Here is a 23,261-nt window from a genome sequence, read left to right on the forward strand (position 1 = left end):
ACAAACAAGCACTCATTTACTATTCCCTATATAGCAAACGTCAAGTAGTGCATGCAGAGAAGCAATTTTGGATACATTGCATATGCATTACATTGTATGTGGTGCAACAATACTAGGTGGCTACCATTAATAATAAGTAGAGCCGTCGACACTGGCTGAGCAAGTTTAGGCATGCTCCTTCAGATGATGAATGCCCATCCTTATGAATTTAAATACCTGACCATTTCATCAAAGCCGGCTTGTGATGTTTCTGGTCTCTTAATAGGACCGCTACCTGCCTGATCTTCAAGGAGCAAATTACAGTTCATTGCAGGCATCATTAGTCCACTAAACATGCAGAGCAGTGTGGGTATGAGGGTGAGATGAGGCGCTCAACTCTGAAAAGGTCTGTCCATGCATCAATAACTATGCCAATAAATGTATACAGTTAAAATTCCAAGTGCTAAAACAGATCTGTTTGATCATTTGAGAGCTCTACTCAATGGTGTTGATCTGTTCCTGAGAAACAGCGGATGTTTTCAGCTACATTCTGCATCTGATTTGTGTACACAGCATTATGTATCTGTCTGAGAGATATGAGGAGAGATTTTGAGAAAAAAATCCATCTATCCTCCCATTTACAGCAGGATCATTGTACCAGCGTAAGATATTTATGAAGCCACTTAGGAGGTTCAGGAGGATGCACACATGCATGCATACACTTACACTTTGCAATAATGTAACGTCATTGATCTGTAAAATAGCCTGTGCTGGTTTATTCTCTTCATAGGCGGAGTTTAGGGGGGGCTGGGGGGGGGGCACAACTATCAGAAGAGAAGAGAAAGACAGTGGTCATCTACAGTACAATGGTGCCTGCAGGTGTACGGCTGTACTGTACGCACTGTGCGCACCATGAGCGCTCAGACTGACCTGAGATTTGCTCCGCAAACATTTCAGCAGTTATTATAGGCATGTGTTTCTGTCGACTAAACCAGCCATGGCATTAATTATGAATTTATCAGTCTTTTGCATGCCAAAGTCAATTTATGCATATAAATATTACGCCAAATAGAAGCAGAAAATCGTGCTATACACTCTTTCATGAGATCGGGTTAGTCTACAACAATTAATTTGTTGGCTGTTTTACAAATGGGAATACAATGAATTCATGACAATGTTTTACATTCAAGCTACCTGTAAAATTTTAAGTGAAAAGTACTTTAAAAGCATCTGGAATGCAATAAAGTAATTTTTAAAGCTAGTTCTGATAATTCGCTGTGAACCTACTATTTCCTAAGAATGCGTAGACTGATGTTGTTCTAATGACTTCGTTTAATAATAAAGAATGTAGTGTAGCACACAGACTTTATAATCATAGTGAAATTGCTGTTTAATTTGCTGCACCGGCAGTTATAGGGTTAATGTGGGAGATACAGCTGTGATACAGCTGTTCTGTGTTCTGATTAAAAGTTAAGACAGCGTCTTTTGTCTGTCGTTTTTCAAACATTACAGTAGACATATTTTGGTTTACAAACTGTATTGTTTCATCAGTTAGTCACGATAGCACTCGGCTAACGTTTTCACCAAGTGTTCACAGTTTAGCAGTTAAACTTTAGCTGTGGACACGATTCGCTTGCATAAGTGTTTTTGTATTTTATGTCATAAGAACGGATTGGAGCACTATATTGGTTTATGTAAAGGTGGTTTGTCAATGGTAGCGCTGGCTAACTGGCTCAAGGACTCCTCTCTGTGCCAATCACAACAGGCTTGTCCAGCTGACCAATCAGAGCAGACTAGGCTTGTGGAAGGGAGGGGTTTGCACCAAACTTGCTTGGAATGAATCATTTCCTAATCATTGGCAAATGACTTGAATATTAAATGTATATTCTGAGAAAATTACAATGTTTCCTGACCTTAGATGCATTTAAACCTGTTGTAGGGCACTCCAACACAATATTAGGACACTTTAAAATACCATATGACCTGCTCTTTAACTTTTTAAAGGTATTCCGAACAGAGCAACATAAAAATCTGAAAATATAAGCAGCTTATAGGACAAAGTTTTACATATGCCATTATAATTTGTGTTTTATTTGTTAATTGTACAGAATTTAAAATAAAACACAAATCATAATTGGGCCTGTTTCAGGCTTTTCCTTATTTTTATATTTAAAATATCCATCAATTATGGATGTGCCTTTAGAGAGAAATGCACCGATTACATAATGAAAGAGTTTCTATTTTTGATTTGACTTATTTGTCGTTTTAAAATAGTAATTTAAAGCTTTCTATATATTTTTATCATGTCTGTGAGGCAATTCGCTGAGTTTAGGTTCATCATTGTGAAGCGCTCCTGTTAAAGACCGAGATGCCAGAAAGCGTATGTTTTCTTTATTTTAAAAAAGCACAACGTTTTGTTGATATTATGAGTGCGCACAAATAAAACTAGACCCTTTATAGTTTAGAATGATGTATTACTCTTACCTTTATGAACAAAAATGACTCCATGTTTTAAGTTGTTTCCAGTGTTAGAAAAAACTGCAAGTAATCGCACTGGTGCCTCCATGTCCTGCAGAGCACGATTCAGCTTCCACTCTCCACACAAATGACTGGATATGCGTCTAACAGCGCACATTTATATAGGTTAAACATTTAAACAAACATTGTGAACTTTTTTATATACAGATTTTATTTTAGGCAAGTCATGATGATTTTAGAAGGCTAAACTTATCAAACATATATGATCAATTCACTATGCTGCTGGCCGCTTGGTAAAAAATAAATAAAAATTTAAAAACTGAGGCTTACATTTAATGAACAAAAAAATGTTCCTAACGTTGTTCTAAATTAACTTTATAAAGAATCAAAACGAAATATAATCACTTTTCCATTACATACAAAACTGAACTACTTTAATAGCTGAAACAGCAGTAAAAGCTTTTTTTGGGAAAAGGGGAAAAAAGACTCGATAGGGCCTATAATTGAGCCTATAACAGGGCTCTATCCACTAATCCACTTCATCCAGTGCTGTTTTGTTCTCTGTTTTCATCTTTGAGCATGCTCTTGATATATGTATTTTTGTATTTTGTTGTTTTTTTGAGTTTGTGACTTGTTTGTTCTTTTGTCTCTGATCTCACTTTTGATTTGGTCCCCCATAAAAAAAAAAATAAATAAAAAAAAAAAATTCTGTGCATACCTTGGGAAGAAATCCTGCAGGCGCCCCTGGTCATCTATGCCAGTAATTCCAAATCCTGGTCCTGGAGAACCCCCAACACTGCACATTTTAGATGTCTCCCTATTCAAACACACCTGATTCAACTCATCAGCTCATTAGTGTAAACTCCAAGACCTCAAATGTGTGTGTCAGATAAGATAGACACCAAAAGCATGCAGTGTTGGGGGTTCTCCAGGACCAGGATTGGGAACCACTGATCTACGCAATTCGGAAAAAGAGGCGGCTTTTCTGCGTTAGGTATGTTATATATATATATATATATATATATATATTATATATATATATATATATATATATATATATATATATATATATGTATATATATATATATATATGTGTGTGTGTTATGTAAATATATGAAATGTAGAATATATTTAAAAATGTTCGTGGCTCATTTGCTAGTGGGTGCCCCCCCAAGCATAAGAGTGAAACTCCGCCTAAGATTCTCTTAGAGTGGTTTGATGGTCGTGAGCCATACTGGCACAAACAGATGCCAAATATTCAGCCAAGCAGCAAGCTGATCTGCATCCAAATTCTGCTGTCCATCCATATTCTTCTGCCATAAATTTCCTTAATTTGCCTTGTTCATAAGCTAAGTGTTTTTAATTGATCTCACTTTGAGCATTCATCTGGGAAATTCTGTTTACTGAAGTCGTAATTGAGATGCAGGATAAAAATAAACTATTGGTTTTCCACATAGATGCTGCATGATCAATTCTCATCCCAACACTAAAACTGAAAAGGATTTCATATTGGTGATGCAGTGCTGTAAGATTTCAGTACTGTAGGATTTACTGTAACATTTCAGTAACCTAAGGTTTCAGTTTTGTAAAGCTTTATTGCTTTAGATTTCAGTATTGTAGGGATGCATTTCTGTAGTTTATGAAATTTTGTAAAAGTTTAGTACAGTTGTGTTTATTACTTTAAAAATACAGTCTGAGTACTGTAAAATGTCAGTAGAGTAGATTTTTAGCACTGTAAAATTTCAGTACCTTAAATTTTAGGTCTGTAGAGTTTCAGTATTGTAGAGTTTTGTTGCTGTATTATTTCAATATTGTAGTGTTTTAATGCTCTGATATTTTACTACTTTACAGTTTCAGTACTGTAAAATATCAGTAGTGCAGAATTTTAACACTGTAAAATATCAGTATTATACAGTTTAATTCTGTAAAAATCCGTGTCAGAGTTTTGGTGCTGTATGATTTTAGTACCCTAGTTTTTAATATTGTAATATTTCAGTTCTTAATGCTGGAAAATTTCAGTACTATGCTGATTTCTTATTGTATGATTTCATACTGTGGCTTTTTATTACTATAATATTTCTTATGTACTGTAAAATTTCTGTACTGTTGGGTGTCTATGAAGATTTCAGTACTGTACACTCTTAATACTGTAAAACATCAGTGCAGCAGATTTAAATATTAAATGACTTAATTACTGTCATGTTTTAATAACTGAAATATTTAAGTACAGTCAAACTATAAAATGTCAGTTTAATACAGTTTTAGTTTTGTGTAATTTCAGCACTGTGATTATTACTGTAATATTTCAGTATTTTACATTCTTAATGCTGGAAAATGTCAGTACTATACTATTTTAGTATTGTATGATTTCAGTACTGTGTCTTTTTATTTCTGTAATATTTAAGTATTTCACAGTCCCAATACAGTAAAATTATGTACGGTAAAATTTCAGTATTGTAGTGTTTTGATGAAGGAAGATTTCAGTACTTTACACTCTTAATACTGTAAAATATAAGTCTTTTAAATATTAAACGACTTAAGTACTGTTGTGTTTTAATAACTATAATATTTCAGGTCACTACAGTCAAAAGATAAAATGTCAGTTCTGTACAGTTTTAGTTTTGTATGATTTCAGTACTGTGATTTATTTATTTTTTTATTACTGTAATATTTCGGTACTTTACAGTCCAAATGTAATACATGAGCACTGTAGGGGTTCAGTGACGTAAGATTTCATTCCTTTATGCTTTTAATACTGTAAAAGATCAGTGCAGCAGGGTTTAATAATGTATGACTTTAGTCTTTTTTGCTGTAGGGATTCATTATTGTAAGGTCTGAATGCAGGGCTTATTCCTCAAAGAATTGCTGGCTTTGATGTTTGGGTGAAAATGTGTTTCATGAAGTGTAAAATCTCTTCTGAGAGAGAATCTGAATATTATGCCTGTACGTGGGCAGGCAGTGAGTACTGATTATGTAAACCCTAACAATGACCTCATGACCCTCAGTCAAAGGTTACAAGGCTTGTGTTCTTCTGTCGGATATACCAAAATAATTCACTGTACTGTTGAGGCTTAGAGTTTGACAGCATGTGTTGTAAGACTGAGAAATCTCTGGTTTTGAGACCTAATGTGGAAGAGCATGTAATTTCTTTTATGTGGATAGTTTTAATCATTGAAAGTTCTGGAGGCAGGATTTGAACTGGATTTTCTGGACACAAAACTCTATATATTATGTTATATAGCCTGACCTGTGCCCATAGAGACAGGGGAAAAACAGGTCACTCCAAAATTGGTTCAGGGTTTTTTTTTTTGTTTTTGTTTTTCAGGGTTTTTTTCATTCAGTGACTACATTTATAAAACATTTTTAACATGTGCCCTCTTTCCTATTCAATTTTACAAAATAATATTTTATCTGTGTTTTTTACTAGCTAAAATTAATGAATTTAAGTTAATATGTCAGATGATCTGGTCATGTCTGTGCATTGTGTTTTGGAGGAGTGGCCACTGTGTTTGGGGTGTGGCTATTGGTTCTTTTAACTGCATACATAATTAAGTAGGTTCTGAGAAGGAATGGGAACTTGTAAGGTTATTAATAGTTGGCAGTTTTCAAGGGTTATATTTGGGTTTACAGTTCTGTTTAGTGTTATCAGTGCTATTTTGTATTAATTTATGGTGTTTAATTTACACTAAAGCACATTCTTGCTTAATATGAACATGTAAAATGAACATTTTTAGATGTGGTTGGATGTACTTGTATCACTCACTATGAAAGAATTTATTTATTTTTTTTACTAAAAAATACAGTTCTGAAATGTGTATTCACCTTAAAGGACAATTAAGACTCTTTTTTTCTAGTATATCTTTACGTTTTCTCCAACTATGAACCGGTGATTGTAAAATTAGATGCTGGTAATCCTGACAGCCCTTGACTCACTGTGTGTGCGTGTGATCTGAGTCAGTGTGGGTAGATATGATTGTTACCAGCATAGCAAGAGAATACAGAACAAGAGAATGAGATTTTGTTGGTTCCAGATGAGATGAGTGCTGTGCTGGAAACATCTTTTAAAGTAGCTATTGCTGTCTCTGCACTGCAGCCTGAGGCTGGGAAATGCCATCAGTAATACAAAGAGAAATATCTCAACATAGTGTATTGTGTGTGAGCCCAGCTAAAGTGAGCCGAGCCATTTCTCTCCACACCCTTCCTTCGCTGCTTTGATCTGACAAGCTCAAATCTGATTGGCAGCTTCACGAAACCTCTCAGAGTCGGTGTGTGCAGGTTTTTGTAATAGTCCGTCTGGAAACAAAGTCATGTCATTTTGGCAGTACAAGGTTGATAAAATGAGAACTATTAAAAACGTCCCATATGTTTTTTTTTGTTTGTTTTTTTTCAAATTTGTTAGGTTAGCTGCATTAAATCTTTAAAAGATAACCAGAATTTAAACGGAGATGCTTAGTAGCTAGTAACCATAATTATTCACATTATACATTGTACTTTGTTTTCTAAATGCCTATAGTGTAAAAATAAATAAAGATTTTCGAAGTTGTACATAAAATAACAGTGTAAGTATGTTTTACAAAAACAACAAAAAAAATAGTTGTTCTACTTAGAAATTTCATCTTTAAAAAGTGTAACAACATTTCTTTGTAATTATTTGTGAAATTTACTAGTATATAAAGTTTATTAGTAAGTGAAACTAGTTTCAAAGCCTTTTTTTTTTTACTGTTGTACTTTTTAATTGTTAATGGACAGAAGTTCTACAGTTTACACATTATTTTTTGCATGCATGTTTTTATAAACCAACACTGATATTATATGAAATATTTGTATACTTTATTTATACTGACACTGCATGTGAATTAATTTTTATTATGTGTTTTAAATATTTTTTTTATTTATGCACTACAGCATACTGACGCTGCTGTCATTAAATATATTTTATTTTATTTTATTATTTCAACATTACTAGCATATGGACACTGTTGTGCCATTAGTTTTAGTATTGTTTTAATTATCATTTTATTATTTAAACATATTTTATTTCCTTGACTGCCTACTCAACTATTTAGAATAGTTGCATGTACAACAAACTGTGGATGATTTCTTGACATGTTGGTTGGTCAGATGGGTGACTCTTGGCCAAAATAATTTATGCTGCTAGTCAAAGTCTGGCTATACTAGACCAGGCCAGAATAAGACACAATATGGGCAATAATCAAAAATCTGTCTTTTTTTGTCAGTACAAGCCATTAGCTTCTTCACTAGAGAGTATTGTGTTGGAATGTGCACGTCACTTTGACCTTTCTAGCCCTGGAAAGAGGCGAGACGGAGATGGAGAGACAGCAAAAGAGCAGGATTATTCTAAACTGAACGCCGTTGTGTGTACAGACAGAGTTTGTGTCACACTGGAATTGTAGATCATATCAAGTGTTGCTCAAACATCAGATTAGGCCTAATATACGTCTGCCCTCATCACGACGTCCTGCGCCTTACAAACTACTCAGATTTGTCATGCTGTTCCAACATTAACTGTGAAATAAATCATGTGGCTTGGAAGATGCCATTCTGATGTTTGTTTTCTCCTCGCTGATGGCTCTATTCCTGTCGGTCTCATTTTCCCCAGTCACAAAGAATCAGCCAGAGAAACCAATGCAGACATCCAGCACCAAATGAGAGTAGAAATTGGCTTCAGCGAGTAAATAAAACCCAACGGCCAGTTGATTTTTTTAAGAATGAAAGTTTAACCCTCTCTGAGTGATGTGAGGCTTTTGGAAGACAGAAACCGTTCACAGCATCTGTCACATCTACTTTTACATCCGTGTAAATTTGCCATCAGAAGTTTATCCAGGATTTTTGCCACTAAACTGAATATATTACGAACAAACATCATGATTGGCTTCCTTCAAATTACATCACAAATCTTTAATGGCATTTTGCTGATTTATGAATGATGTCGAAAAGGCTATTTTAATGGAATTTAACAGGTAATGTATTACCGTATGACATTTGTCAGCCTCTCAAATGATACAGATGTCACCATCTTAGATGCCAACATCTTGTGACAGGAAGTTCAGCTTGAGAACTTGGGGCTTGTTAGCTGTGACACACACACACATACACACACTCAGGTGTTAAGTGTCTCCGATCCTGCAGGTTTAGTCTCTGCATAGCCAGAGCGTCTGCAGAAATCTTTCATAACTCACCTGTTAATGCAGCCCAGTCGGAGTAAGACCATCGATTCAGGCGTATACGTCTGTCTGGAAAATCTCCTGAATGCAGCTTTAATCTGATTTATCACGCGGAAAGGAGCTGAAAATCCTAGGCCGCCCATTTACTGAATGCAGTTATGGGTGCGTGTGATGTGCACTGACCCCTATGAATGTAAACAGACAGCTTTTATGTCATGGGAGGCCGTTTGTTTACGCTGCTCACAGCTATTGTGTTTAAACAGCTTCTTCAGGCAGATGCTTAAGGTGCCCAGAAAGTGATTTTTTTTTTTAGGCAACAGCAATCTGAGTGAGAGCAACAGCGCCCCCAGGACCTCATTTGCAGTACTGCAGTCAACAACAGCAAGAAAATAATTCTTCTGGATGTTTTCCTTAGAAAAAAATGGTGTAGGTTGTACCATGAGGATGTTAGAAGGTAATAGTACTTTGATATTGATCATGTGGAAATATGAAGTCACTCATTTGTTTAGAAGATTTTACCTTGATGTCACTTGACGCTATCATTATTTTGATCATGTAGCCTTGAAATGATGACCAAATTGTCATTATTCAGTAAATTTTCCCTCACGCTGTGAAGAGATAAATTATGGATCAAGTATATGTGAACATTGGAATGTGTCAGATTTGGCAATGTCTGTGCTGACTACATATCTGTAGGCCTTTTTTTTTTTGGTCCGCTATTGCTTTTTGGTTATAAATATGGCGGCTGTGAATATTGTATTTTTTAATGGTAGGATAGCCCACTGTTCGATTACCATGGCGTATGGTTGTATTATTCTCGAGTTTCTTTGGATAAATGTATATTTATAGGTTTGGATTGTGATAGCCTATTTCAAAGTGTACTGTGCTATTACCACCATGGTCTTTTCTGTAAGATTAAACATTTAATGTAGCTGTGTCAGTTTGATCATATAGTTCCCCTTTAAAACATTTACCATGGGAACATGTAAAATTCCCCCCACATACCCTGCTACTAAAATTAAACTGAGGTAACTTGGTGTTAGTCTTAAAAATAACAGTCAGAAAGGTACCTAATACATTTAATATCGATTGATTCTAGAGCAGTACTTACTGATATTTTGGCGGGAAATATGGTTCTCGCGGTAAACTGTAGTGAGGAAGAGACATACCTTATTGCTCTCAGTATTTGTGTGAAAATCTCTCTTAAACGCACGTTTCGGTGCAGATTATTTGTTCAGACATTTCTGAGACTGATGAACGCTACTTTGAGACGCACGCGCGTGTTTTATGTGTGTGTGTGTGTGTGTGTGTGTGTGTGTGTGTGTGTGTGTGTGTGTATGCGCGCGCGCTCATGTGCGCGTGAGTGAGGTGCTCTCGTTCGCGCTGGGTGAGTCCAGACTGCAGACGGGAGAGCAACCCAAGCACTGCTGTGATTTTAATAGGACAGACGGAGGATTGCAGAATATCCGTGCGACTCCTTGAACTCGTCCGTCAGCCTAGAGATGATGTTGATGAAGATGATTATGGTGTCTGTGATCATATGAAGAGATTTTATATGTAGCCTATGTTCCTTTGAGGGATCGTCTGTGATCGTATGAAGGGTTCATCAGACACGGATATAAACACTTTCAGCGGTGTTTGTGGACGGATCATCGCGTTTTATAAGATGCACATATGCGCCTTTGTGTTATTGCAGCGATACAGAATGATGCTGTAAGTTCACAACGATTCGGATTTTAAGGTGTGTTGTGTGTGTGTGTGTGTGTGAGAGAGAGAGAGAGAGAGAGAGCATATTGTAGGCTATTTAAGAGTAAATGCTGTGTGTGTGTGTGTTTCAAAATGAAAGTAATCAATAAATATATAAAATATATGCGTTTCATCTATCTATAACTTTAATATATTGTCTTATTATCTCATTTTACTGTTAAACCTTTGGCAGACTTCTTACTGTCAAGATCCAAGACAATTCACAGGCATTTGGGTCAGTCGGTGTTGTCTGTGAAGCTTTCTTCTGGATTAATGATTTTGTCTTGTAGTTATTGAAAAAACGACAAACACACAGGGAGAAATCAGACATGGTTAGGTGCTCAGGGCAAAAAAAAAAAAAAAATGCCCCTGTAAGGTTTTTTTTTTTTTTTTCTTCTCTGTAACCTGATTTGTGATATAGTTTGATATAAGTCCCATTAAGGCCTTCATATCGGCATTGATGGTTCAATTAAGTACCTTTAACACCTGGAACCTTTCCATCGCACAAACGGTTCTTTAGGTCATTAAAATATTATTGAGAGTAAGAAAGAAAATGGCTGTTTTAAGAACTGTTCACTGAAATGTGCTTTGGGGAACCCAAAAAAAGATTCTTCACTACAGAAAACCTTGTTTTTAAGAGTGCATGAATTGATCAAATGAAAGTGCAATATTTGACATAGAAGGATGAAAATCATTTTTAGAAAATTACTCCCTTCATAAAATGATGTTTTATTGACAAAGTTTTTTTTTGGGGGGGGGGGGGGGGGGGCACGTTCAGATAATTAACCTAATTAACACGAGAGGAGCACAATCAGTAATCAACCCAATTAACAAGATAAGAGGTGTTTATATATACACAGCAGACTTACCTCTGTTCCTTGACAGTTTTTCCAGAATCCCACCGCCACCCCTTCTCCGCACTTACAACTATTTCTGTCCTAACTTTTAGGGGGGTACTCTGGGTCCAGGCCAAAATTCCGAGCACAGACAGCATGCCAAATACTACACATAACCTTAACTCTGTTTATTACATGTAAGTGTGAACTCGTGAAATGTCCAAAAAATGTCCTTGAAAATCAAATCAATGGAAAAATGTAATTGTTTGGTACAGTCTAGTGAAGATCCATGCAGAAAGGCTTTAGAATGGTTGGACAAAGCTGTGGAATCAGCTCTAGAATGAGAAGCTGTCTTTAATAAGTGCTGTGCCATTCAGTGAAGTTGATTTCTGAATTGATCTGATTTAGAATTGAGGCTTTGATGCCAGGTGCTGTGGTATCTCTGTCCACACAGAATATTAAATCAGTCTGGGCAATTTCAGCCCAGCTGGCTCGGACTATATTGGGTTGTGTGTGTGTGGGTTATCAGTTATGTCTGCTGCTGTTGGATTAGTTCTTCATATAAATCTCACAGGAGCTAAAAGATTTCCCACAGAAATACTGGTCCAAATATCACTTCCTCGGTGTGAGCTATGAATTCAGGGCCCTCGTGAATAAACCTCGCTTACACATAAAACTTGGAACGCCGGGCTCAGAAGAGCACGCTCACCATTTGTTACGCCCACGTGGGCATTTCTAAAAAGCAGACTTGACAATGTGCTTGCCGTCGTGCAAACGTTTGACCCGGTGCATTTAATGTCTCCAGTGGCGGAAAAAATCATGTGCGTTTCATTGTGATCGCTGGTTTTACAAATGTAATCAGCGTGATCGACGGCACTCGTGGTGCAATAAAGGCACCGGTGGAGAATGAATTCACTTTGTGTCAACAGAAATCACTTTCATTACTCCAGTGTGCAAATAATATGATGTACAAATAGGTCAGACTGATGTCATCTCGACAGGGCCTGGATGAATCTCTGATTCGGATATTTTATTTGATAGTAGCGATGATATCTGGCTTTACACTCAAGCTGTGAGAATGGGCTTCTTGATGAACGCGTTTGCAGCACAGTGTGAGGTCATTTCAATATATAGCCAACAAGGTGACCGTGTGTTTTTTTTTTTGTGTCCGTGTGTTTTTTTTATCTGACTGGGTACACCGTTCCTTAGGGAGTAAAGGGTCATTTACATGTAATACTTTACCAGTAAATGTAAAATCTGTCAGTTTACTCACCCCAATGTCGTTTAAACACATGTGACTTTCTTCAATAGAATACGAAAGAACTGAAGCCTTTAATCTTCGAAAAGTAGTTTAATGAAGTGTTTATTTTTTCAATAGAATACGAAAGAACTGAAGCCTTTAATCTTCGAAAAAGAATGCTTAAAATTATAATTAATATTCACTAACCATCTTCGCCTACAGTGAGCCACTGCTATTGGATCAGTGATTCAGTGAGTCAACTTTGTGTCCAGTTTGTGAAAAATAAATATAAATAAAAGATTTGTTCTAAAGAATGAATCTTTCATGAATCAGACCCAGTGCTACTTCTCATAAACTAGAAAGATTGTAATATAGTGCACAAGTTGTATGTACTAAAGTCAAAAATACTATATTTTTGGATGAATAAATATAAAATAATTTCTGGGAAAGAAATTAAAATAATCCTAAATAACAAACTAAATGATTTTAAAATCATTCATGAATCAGACTCTACTTCTCATAAACTCTCATAAAGTCATATGTACTACTTTTATAGTTAATTATTAAATCATTTTGGGTAGATAAAGAAATTAATATAAACAATTTCAAATGACAAAATATTTGTTTAAAATAAAAATGAATGATTCATGATGAATCAGACTCAATGAATCAATGCTACTTCTCTTATGGACCGAAAAGATTCATTGTAATATATTGCACAAGTTGTTTGGACTACTTTGTGTGTTATTTTTCCCTTTGGTGTTGCACAGAAGAAAGAAAAGCATGCAGGTTTAGAGTAAATGACGACAAAATTGTCAAATTTTGGGGTGAACTGTCTCTTTTAAGTAAGTGTACGTAGAATATAAAAAATCCAAATATGTTTTTACACAACTTTTCAGTATGGAAATTATGCTAAAGCTTTCCAAACATCAGGGATCTGTGGTCTGTAGGTGGATTCACTGGCTTGTTGTGTAGCACAAGACTTATGTAATGGTCTGCGGTTATGCAGATGAGAGGGAGGGGCTTGCGAAGGGGAGGAGTTTGTCCAAGTGTGTCTTATTGCTAATGACTTCCTGTGTCGCACACACACATGCTCACTTACCCCTAGCTCTTTAAAGTCAAATCACTTACAGTCTCATTGTCAGAACGAGAGAAAGAAATAGAGCAGCTTACCGCTAATCTTTAAATGAAATGCGTTTTGCCCAGGAGAAAAGCCCTACTGAATAACTATTATTTTACCCATTAGTTTTGCATTAGTTTCCTGAAATTTAAATCGCTGTCTGTTTAGCGAATAGTCAGGCACGGTGCATCCAAATTAAATTATTTTCAAAATCAGGATTTTTGCCTCTGCGTTTGTCAAAGGAATACTCCTCTCTTAGTTGTTATATTAGTGATATTCTCCAGCAGATGTTTAATGCCGCAGTATCATATTACACTTTAAAAAGACATTACGTGCAGTTCAAGACGTTACCATAAAGCGACATGAAACTGCATTTATGTATGATACATGAACGCTGGATTCATGTTTTTATGATGACTCTGAGGATGTTCTGGAAATGAATTGGCAGTAACGAGCCAGCAGAGCTCATTAGTCTTGCAGGGAGAAGATGCTCTATAGGCCTGCTGAGTAAATGTTAATCACAATGGAAGACTCTATGGGAACAAGTTGGAAATGTCAGGTAGTCGTGCGGCGGGGCCTGGGTTGTGGGTGGCGCTCGTGTTGTGTTTGGGTTTTTTTGTCTGTCTGTGGGCGGTGCCTGTATTGTCACTGGGCAATTGAGTCAATACCAGAATTTTAGCTTTAGATATCATAGGCAATAAAAAACCTGCCTCAGACGACATGATGAGAGTGAAAATAATTTCATTAAAAGCACTTCGTCAAAATGTATAAATTACATTGTAATTCTGATTAAAAAATTTTTTATTATATATTATAATTTATTTTAATATATAAATAATCCAAACAGTAATCAAAATAAAATAAAATATTATTATTATTATTATTTCAAAAATAGCAAATCTAAATTTGGTTTCTGAATTTATATTATTAAAGATGTACATTTATTAAAAATGAAAATGTATTGTAATGAATAAATGGTCAAAATAATAATCAAAATAGAATACAATAATAAGAATATTAATTTATTATTATTATTTTAAAAATATCAACATTGAAGTTTGATTTTAAAATTTTGATTTTAAAAAAAATAGAATACAATAATAAGAATATTAATTTATTATTATTATTTTTTAAATAATCTATTAATATTATTTCTCTAAATACAATATTATATTATTATTATTATTATTATTATTATTATTATTATTATTATTATTATTATTATTATTATTTTATTGATTTTTTTTTATTGAAATGTTTTTAGTATTATACATTTCATGGTTAAATACAGACTTTAAATTTCCATGTACATGTAGCCTAATGCATTTTTACTAAAATGTCTTCCCAAAATTATTATAGAACTATTTGGATGTGCCATTGGTTCTGTGGGTTCATGGTTATCATTTTGTTTGTTTATGTGATATATTTTGCATAAACTGCCACTGTTGTCACATTCCGAATTGTGCGAATGAATTTTGAATGTTAGCAGAGCTTGTATTGTAATATGGCAGTGCTTATTTTCTCACTGCAGGAAGTTTTGAATTGTAAAGGTGGGCGGTGCTTGTATTATGGCTGTGGGCGGGGCTTCTGTTAACCTGCATATCTGAGGCAGAGAGTGTGAGTACTTCTCAAACAGCCATAGCCTGTTAATGTATTTTCAAGTGTGTGTGTGTGTGTGTGTGTGTGTGTGTGTCCTTGTGTTGGAAACCAGATTGCAGTGTGTGTGTTTGTGTGTGTGTGTGTGTGTAATCAGTATTCTTCTCAGGCCAGTAGATCGATGGAAGCTCAGCAGCTGGTTTTGCTTGCTGAATGAGATGGCAACACCCATCAGGTTTGTGTGTGTACATGTACGTGTTTGAGTGTACAATGTAATGGGTATGTCTACATGTGTTTGTGTGCATATCTTCGAGTTGATTGGCCTTAGTGATCTGAGTTCAGAGTGGTTATAATTTCTTCAGGACAGTGAAGTCGTGCAGTGATGCTCAATGGTGATGCTGCTTAAAGCACCAATTAAGGTGTGTTGTGTTAAAGAGGCTGAGGTAAGCATTCCCAGGCTAACGCTTTCTTTAATTGGATTTGTTTATTCATCAGCAGTCCTTCTGGATTTACTGTGTGAGGTAAATATGCTGATAGCACCAGCAGTTAGCCTAGATCCGCACAAGAGCATCAGTTCAGATAATTCATGTTTCCAAGAGAACATCAGATGAGGAGGTGTGTCAGAGCTGTCTTAAAGGGGCCGTATTTTATTTTTTTATTTTTTTGTAGTCACTTTCACTAAGCCCCACCTTAAAAATGTTGCTGACACATTCTAGCATACTTTTCAAAAGTTTAGGGTCACTGAGATTTATTTCATGTTTTTGAAAGAAGTCTTTTATGCTGACCAAGGCTGCATTTATTTGATCAAAAATGCAGTAAAAAGAGTAAATATTTTTACCATTCAAAATAACTATTTTCTATTTAAATATATTTTAAAAATGTAATTTATTCCTGTGATGCAAAGCTGAATTTTCAGAATCATTACTCCAACCGTCAGTGTCACATGATCCTTAAGAAATCATTCTAATATGTTGATTTGCTGCTCAAGAAACATTTTTTTATTATTAATGTTTCCTCATTATTACATTTTTGAGGATCCTTTTATGAATGTAAAGTTAAAATAATAGCATTTATTTGTAGTATATACAGTGGTACAAATATACAACATTGTAATGTAAATTTTGTAGTTTAATGCATCATTGCTGAAGAAGAGTATTAACTGTTCACTTTTAAGTGTTAACTTTTATAAAACTTTTGTTTTAATCATAGTTTTTGCCTTATAATAAAATAATTTAATCAAAATAATCAATATTTAGACAAAATTTCATCATATTCATAATTTTTGTCATTGAGAAAATTAAACCAAATATTCAGATATTTTATATATTAATTACTATAAAATTAATAGGCTGGATTAATATTTTATTATTATTTAAACGTCAATTATTAGTGCTCCATAATGTTTCAATTAAAACCATTTAATTTGCAATTTTCGCCTCAACTTTATTATCGTTGACATAAATTAAATAAAAAATATATTTTTGTCAGTAAAATAGTTTTTAGGAATGTGGTCTACATAGAGCATATATTATAATGGTAAAACAGGCCCATTGCATTGTGGGACGGTGTAATGTTAACCAAGTAGAAGCCTATGAAGTGTGTAAGTGTGTGTTTTGTTGTTCTGTAGGATTGATTTACGTCGTTGAATCTCCTCTCTGAATCATTCAGATCAATCGGCAGTGACTAAAATAGAAAGCGAGCTGAGGTTTGTGTTCTGAAGAGAGGAAAAGAGCATTGTAGAGGCGGTGGAGTTACAGAGGTCATGTGATCTCAGCCAAGGGTTTGTGTTTCAGGAGACGATGAGTGTGCGGCGTTCAGCAGACGCCTGGAGACAGAACGCGATTCATGAGCCTGAGTGAGAGAGACAGAAAACTGTTGGTGAAAACTGAGCTAAGTGTGCGTATGTGTGTTTGTGTGTGTGTGTGTGTGTGTGTGTGTGTGTGTGTGTGTGTGTGTGTGTGTGTGTGTGTGTGTGTGAGAGAGATCCCTGGAAGCCAGTGTTAAAGAGGAAAGAGAAAGGAGGGGTGTGGTTGTGCTCCATTTCCAGATAGATAGAGAGAGGATGACACAGCTAACAGCACAGACAGGAAGCTTGTTGATGGATGATGGATTGATATCAAGAGTCTTTCCATATCATAGATGAATGCATAGTTCGATTTCCACTACACAAACTCCCTGATGGATTCGCAGGAAGACGATCGGCTCTATGAATCGCATCCCTGCTGGAACAAACCTGGGTCACACCAGCTTAAAGGAATGTTCTAGGTTCAAGCTGTAACGGTTCAGAAAGGCACTTTGACTCAAAAATGAAATGTGTTTTTTCTGTCAGACTAAAACTGTAGATCTGTCTGTTCTGTCTCCATTTAGTCAGTGAACTCACAAAAACCTTTCATTACATTTTTACGTATTACCATGAAACTGCTGTGGTAGAACTGCTTATATAATGTTATATCCAATATTTCAACTTCCAAAGAAAGGCGTGTTCAGTTGGCTCAAACTCATAAAAAATGAAGACAGAAGTTCATCCGTCTAGAAAAGTAGTCCTCCACCTCCAAGACAATTTAGAGAACTTCACAGATCAAATAATAACCGGTTCTTACTGAATAATTCATGTAAGTGCTTTAACAAAAATTCAAGCTTCACATTTATGCAAAGCATTTGCTCTGTTTACTTCCATTTCAAGTGTGTCACTGCCTATTTTGCTGAGAGAAAATAATTTTTAGTCCAAAAGCTGTCATTTCAGCTTGTATTTGAACCATGAACATTCCTTTAAAGGAATATTCTGGGTTCAGTACGAGGAAAGTTCAGTCCACAGCATTTGGAATAGTCTACCTAAAAATTTTATGGCCATACTACTACTACTGCTACTATGGCCGTTCATGTTGAGTACAATGAACTGCTTCCCATTTTGAGCGTCTCTCTTCCAGAAATGATTTGTAGGCCTCCTGAGAAACCCTGCGGCCATTTTTAATTGCTGCGTGCCAGTTGGGTCTGTCATTTGCAAGTGCTCTTAAAAATAAAGATTACAAAAGGGTGTTTTTGCAGTGATGCCACAGAAGAACCATTTTTGTTACCTTTCAGTGAACAGTTCCTAAAAGAACCTTTTTGAAGAACATTTTAAAAATCTAAATGACCTCTTTTGACTCTTAAGACTTTTCTGCATTTAAAAAGGTTCCATGAATGTTCAAGGTTCTTCATAGAACCATTGATGGCAATAAAGAACCTTTATTTTTAAGAGTAACGGTGAACCACTGGCTCGTATTCTAGATATATACCATAAATGACCAACTGGAAACCATGTAAAACCAGCAGCCACTTCAGGCTGGTTTCAGCTGTGTTTCAGGGAATGTTGGTCAAAGCCGGTCAATACTGTTGATGGGCATCAAGGCATTAACATGTTCTGACTAAAACGCTTGAACCGGTGGTGAAAAAGAGGAGCTTTTCCAGAGCTGTTGAAAGAGTGTCAAATCTAAACGCCTCACACCGAATGTGTCATTTCGCACATTTGTGTTGGTGTTTCGGACGTGCCTGAGTCCATCCCTGTCATTAGTGATGCAGGTCTGACTGTATTTCATCTAAATCAGAGCTGAGAGTGAATCAGGTGGTACGGCGTGAATTTTAAACAACTCTTTAAAATGACACTCTGCAATGAGTCCCTCTGACAAGAAACACACAGTTATTAAAGAAAATTGCATGTGGGTGTGGATTGAAGAGCCTTGCACAAACTAAATCAATATCTGTATCTATATTTTATATGGACCCTGTCAGAGTTTATCTGCAGCCATCATTACAACAGAATACAATATAATAGAATAGATCTTTAAAGCTAAATGCCTTTTGGATACAGCTATAAATGTACTACATTATGCATTATATAATAGACAATGTACAAGATACAAAACCTTACAATAGACCTAATTCATGAGCAAATTGGTGTGCAAATTGTTTGTGAACCCATTCTATTGCATTTTAAATGATTCCTATTTAAAATACTTTAGGAATGATTTGCACAGAAATGTGGTTTATGAATGAATGAGAATCATTGTGTAATATATAATAGAGTACAGATAGTTTGTGAATACATTTTTTTAGTCAATCCACTTGACCATATTTAAAGGGACAGCTCAGTTATTTTCTATTATTTATATGCTATGCTTTTCTATTCTATTCTATATATGCAGTGTAGCTAGATAGTTAAAGTTAACAGTTTAATTCAATTGATTAGACATAATTTTTATTACTACTAAAATAAAAAAAAACAACAACATAAAAACACAATTTGTTGGGGGTTCAATAGGGCCCTATGTGTGGCACAAATTAAGCAAGTTTTGGGTGAAAATTTGAAGTACAAGCAATAATAATAGTGATTGTTTGCCTAATTATAGCTAATAGTCAAAGAGTGCATTACTTTACAATGCCTTATCCTGGGTGAACGTGTTCACATCCAGCTAATTCTGACAACTTAACATGCTAGCATTGTTTTGAAACACGGTAGGTAGCTAGACGTTAGCCACTGTGTTAAAAAACAGCATGAACTGGTAGCTGGACAAGCTAATTACCAGCTAGCATGTTCCAGAACATCTACCTGGAATTTCCAGCAGGGAATAAACTCTCAGCAGGGACTGAAAATGACTCAGTCAACTTTTACAGGTTATGTACTGAAGTTACATAACACGCACATAAAGAAAGAATGACGTCTGTTGAAGCATATTCTGAAAAACAGCAGCAGTGTAAAAGGACATGAGCGATCACCTCGTTTTAGGTTCTGCATTAAAGTAACACCTGTCTGTGAAAATATATGCGCTCCTTCCTGTTTAGCTAAATAAATTTCTCTCGCACTCGGAATAAATGAAAAGGGAGACGCTTTGGGGAACAGTGAATGAGTCATGAGATAGACTGAACCGAGAAACCCACACACTCAGAAACACACACACACACACAGAGATGCTATAGGATGGTTTCCTAGTGCATATTATGTATTATACAACATTATTCATCATTTTGTGTCTTTGGGGGTCATACCAGATTAGTTTGTGTGTGACGATGTTTAAAAAAAAATAATAATTAAAAATCTGATCATTACAATCATTATGATGATTTCTGAAGGATCATGTGACACCGAAGACTGGAGTAATGATGCTCAAAATTTAGTTTTGCATCACAGGAATAAATTAGATTTTAAAATATATCCAAACAGACCATTTTAAATGGTTATATTTCACAATTTTACTGTATTTATTGTTGATCATAGTTAAACAATAGGCTTCAACACATATGCTTTCCTTTCTTCATGTTAAACAAATTGCCAAAAAGATTTGTCGTGAAAGCTGCATGACTGCTGATCGAGAGGTCTGGAGAGGTCAAGTGGAGTCAGTCAGGGGGTCTCTGTATGCTCCGGTTAAAGAGGGAAACCTGCTGGTCATGTGCATGTGAATTTGCCCATGATGCATCAGACTGACAGCACTTATCTCTAAATGTCTCTGTTCGGCAGATGCAATGCAAACAATCAATTTCCCAGCATGCATTTCTGCATCACATCTCCAGGCCTCCTCCTCCTGCATGCAGAGCATGATTACCAGTTCAAAATGCAATTTCATCCCTGTATAGACTTGATCAGTTGTAATTTGAGGTTTCTGTAGCTATTGGCTCTGTCTCTATGAATCTAAAAGATATTTTCTCCAACAAACTGTAACAATTTCACAAAAGTTTGAGAATAAATTCATAGCTAAAACAAGGTATGTCTTAGACAATGTAAAAGGCACAGTTCACCCATAAATTAAAATGCTGTAATCATTTACATTTTGGAGCCTGACAGCCTCTGAACTAGCTTTGTTATATGGAAAATAAAGCTTTATGTTCCATGAAAGAAATTAAATCGTTTAAGTGAGGGTAAGGAAGCCCGTTTTTGTCTTAGAGTAAAAAATAAAACAGGTAATTTAAATATTTTATTAAACTGTATTATTGAGAATTACATTCTCAATTATATATTTTTGCCATAAATTTTATTTTGAGTTTCTGTGAGTATCTGTGTGTTGTAATTTATTCATTAATCTAAATCTATGGTATTCCGCTCTTTTTGTAAAGTTAGATTTTTTGACTGGATTCTTTGTTTTCGTAGAAATCACAGAGCCCTATACAGAATTAACAATACCTCAAATTATAAGTGAAAAGTGTTTTTAAAAAATTAAAAAATTGAGTTTTGTGTATCAGAGTTTCAAGTCATTAGCTGAGCGACATGTTAACGTCAAACTCTAGTGGAATCAGCGATGAGTGTCCCTTTAAGGCAAGTCAGTTCACTTAATGGCCAGAAAGGGATCGTTAATGGAGTTTCTGCCCATTAAGAGTGTATCAGATCAATTACTTACGAGGCTCCATTTCTGTTAGGCTGCTGCCCCAGAAGCTAGCTTACTTCGTATACGATAGACAGTGAGGCTAGGGTCTGCAGTCTAGCCTATGTTTGTGTGTAAATCCTGCTTTTAAAACCCCCATCTCACACTCAGCGAGAAAACCTGCCCTGTGTGATTGATTCCTCAGCACTCAGACGTCTTGTGTGTTGGACCTCGTTATTCCAGATTCCAGCTGCCATTGTGGACTCGTGTTGATGCTTCTTTTCCTGCAGCTTCAGGGTCAATGTGTCTCCCTCCCCTCAGAGAGAGAAAAACAGAGAGTGACAGAGCGGAGAGAGTGGAAATCGGAGACATTTGAGCTCTGAGGAGCTGTTAGGGCTGTAGGATGGAGCTAGTTTTTCAGGGAGGAGATGTTTTAGAAGGTCAGCAGCAGATCTGAAGCTCTGAATAGAAACCTAGTGTACTGTTTGCACTCCCTGAGCCAGTTACTTTACAGACGCAATAATAGCGGAGAGGCAAGTAGAGGGTCTCTAATGAGGGAACACTCAGTCACACTCTGCTGATTCTGCAGCAAGTGCAACAAATAAATGAGCGGATTCAGCCACGGACCATGAGAAATGGAGTGTGAATGTGTCTTAGTTCTAGACGTGTTGTGATCTTGAACACTGCGGCCTGTGCACAAGTGTTTTACGTAAGGAATAATTGACAGCGGGCCGTTGAATTATTAGAAAAATAATGCACAACCAAGGTGGTGATCGAAGTGGTGTGGCCGTTACACCTTTCTGTGCAAACTGCGTGACCGTTATTTTAGTTTACTATGCGAAGTGTTATGGAACTGTAATGCAGTCAAGAGAGCTGCCTGGAACTACATTCGCCGTGCGTTTCCCAGAAAATAATTGCACACCTAAACTGCTCGTTAGTCAGTCAGTTTGATTCATTAATTGGACGGGTAGGTTGTATATGTGAGATATGATATCTTTTTTGTGACTTTTTTTTTGTTTTGATGTGGAGGTTTTGTTTTACAAGTGTTGTGACTGGTTTGTTGGTTGTTTTTAACTTCTAAGGCTGACTTTAAAGAGGAACCCAGAGGAACATTTTGTCGCACAGATGTTGCTCTTTTACACCTCAGAAGACTTAAGGGGCGTTTACACACCACCATTTTCAAATAAAACAGAACACTGTTCGTCTGTTTTGGCTGCTCATTTACACAACAATGCCACCAATGGGTTTAAAATTTCAAGTTTTTGAAAACAATACCATTATCACCTCGGTGTAAACTGCAAAAATGAAAATTTGTGAAAACTGTAACGTCTCGTGTATGTGTATTATTTGTTTAGTCTATAGGTATGTGCGCAGGCATGTAGTATTTCTGTACAAAGTTACATCACCAACTACTGGCCTGGCATGCATAATACAGTGTTTTTAGTGGTTTTTGCGGATCCGTGTGAATGGGGAATGTTTTGACAACCTTGTTTTCTGTACACGAAACACAAAGCAAAATCTTTTCCAGTTTTAGTGCATTGTTGTCGTGTAGGTGAATTGTAAATTCCATGCCACTATCGTCACCAAATAGAATCGTAAAAATAATGCAACACATTTCCTGAACACTCACCTTGACTTCCATTGGTCAGATTAATTGATAGCCCCACTCCAATCTCATGCCATTGATTGAGACAGGGCAGGTTTTCTCGATGAGTTTGAGATGAGGGTTTTAAAAAAAGGATTTACACACAA

The 23,261-nt window shown here is 35.9% G+C and overlaps 1 protein-coding gene across 4 annotated transcripts in view; it reads left to right on the plus strand.

Annotated features, from left to right (window-relative positions):
* Positions 1–23,261, plus strand: part of LOC109082378 (leucine-rich repeat and immunoglobulin-like domain-containing nogo receptor-interacting protein 1) — an 84,044-nt gene that overhangs the window by 50,432 nt on the left and 10,351 nt on the right. The window contains exon 1 of one of the 4 annotated variants that reach the window (XM_042752595.1): positions 9,998–10,383. The exons of 2 other annotated variants lie outside the window; for them this stretch is intronic. Coding sequence is in view for 1 of the 2 variants with exons in the window: in XM_019097265.2 (XP_018952810.1) it covers positions 10,317–10,355 (39 nt within the window). In the remaining variant the exon portion in view is untranslated. Of the gene's footprint in view, positions 1–9,997; positions 10,384–23,261 lie in introns of those variants that run through there. One more of the 4 variants, XM_019097265.2, reaches the window with a different exon arrangement.

The sequence above is a fragment of the Cyprinus carpio genome, chromosome B25, assembly GCF_018340385.1.
Source record: "Cyprinus carpio isolate SPL01 chromosome B25, ASM1834038v1, whole genome shotgun sequence".
NCBI lineage: Eukaryota > Metazoa > Chordata > Actinopteri > Cypriniformes > Cyprinidae > Cyprinus > Cyprinus carpio.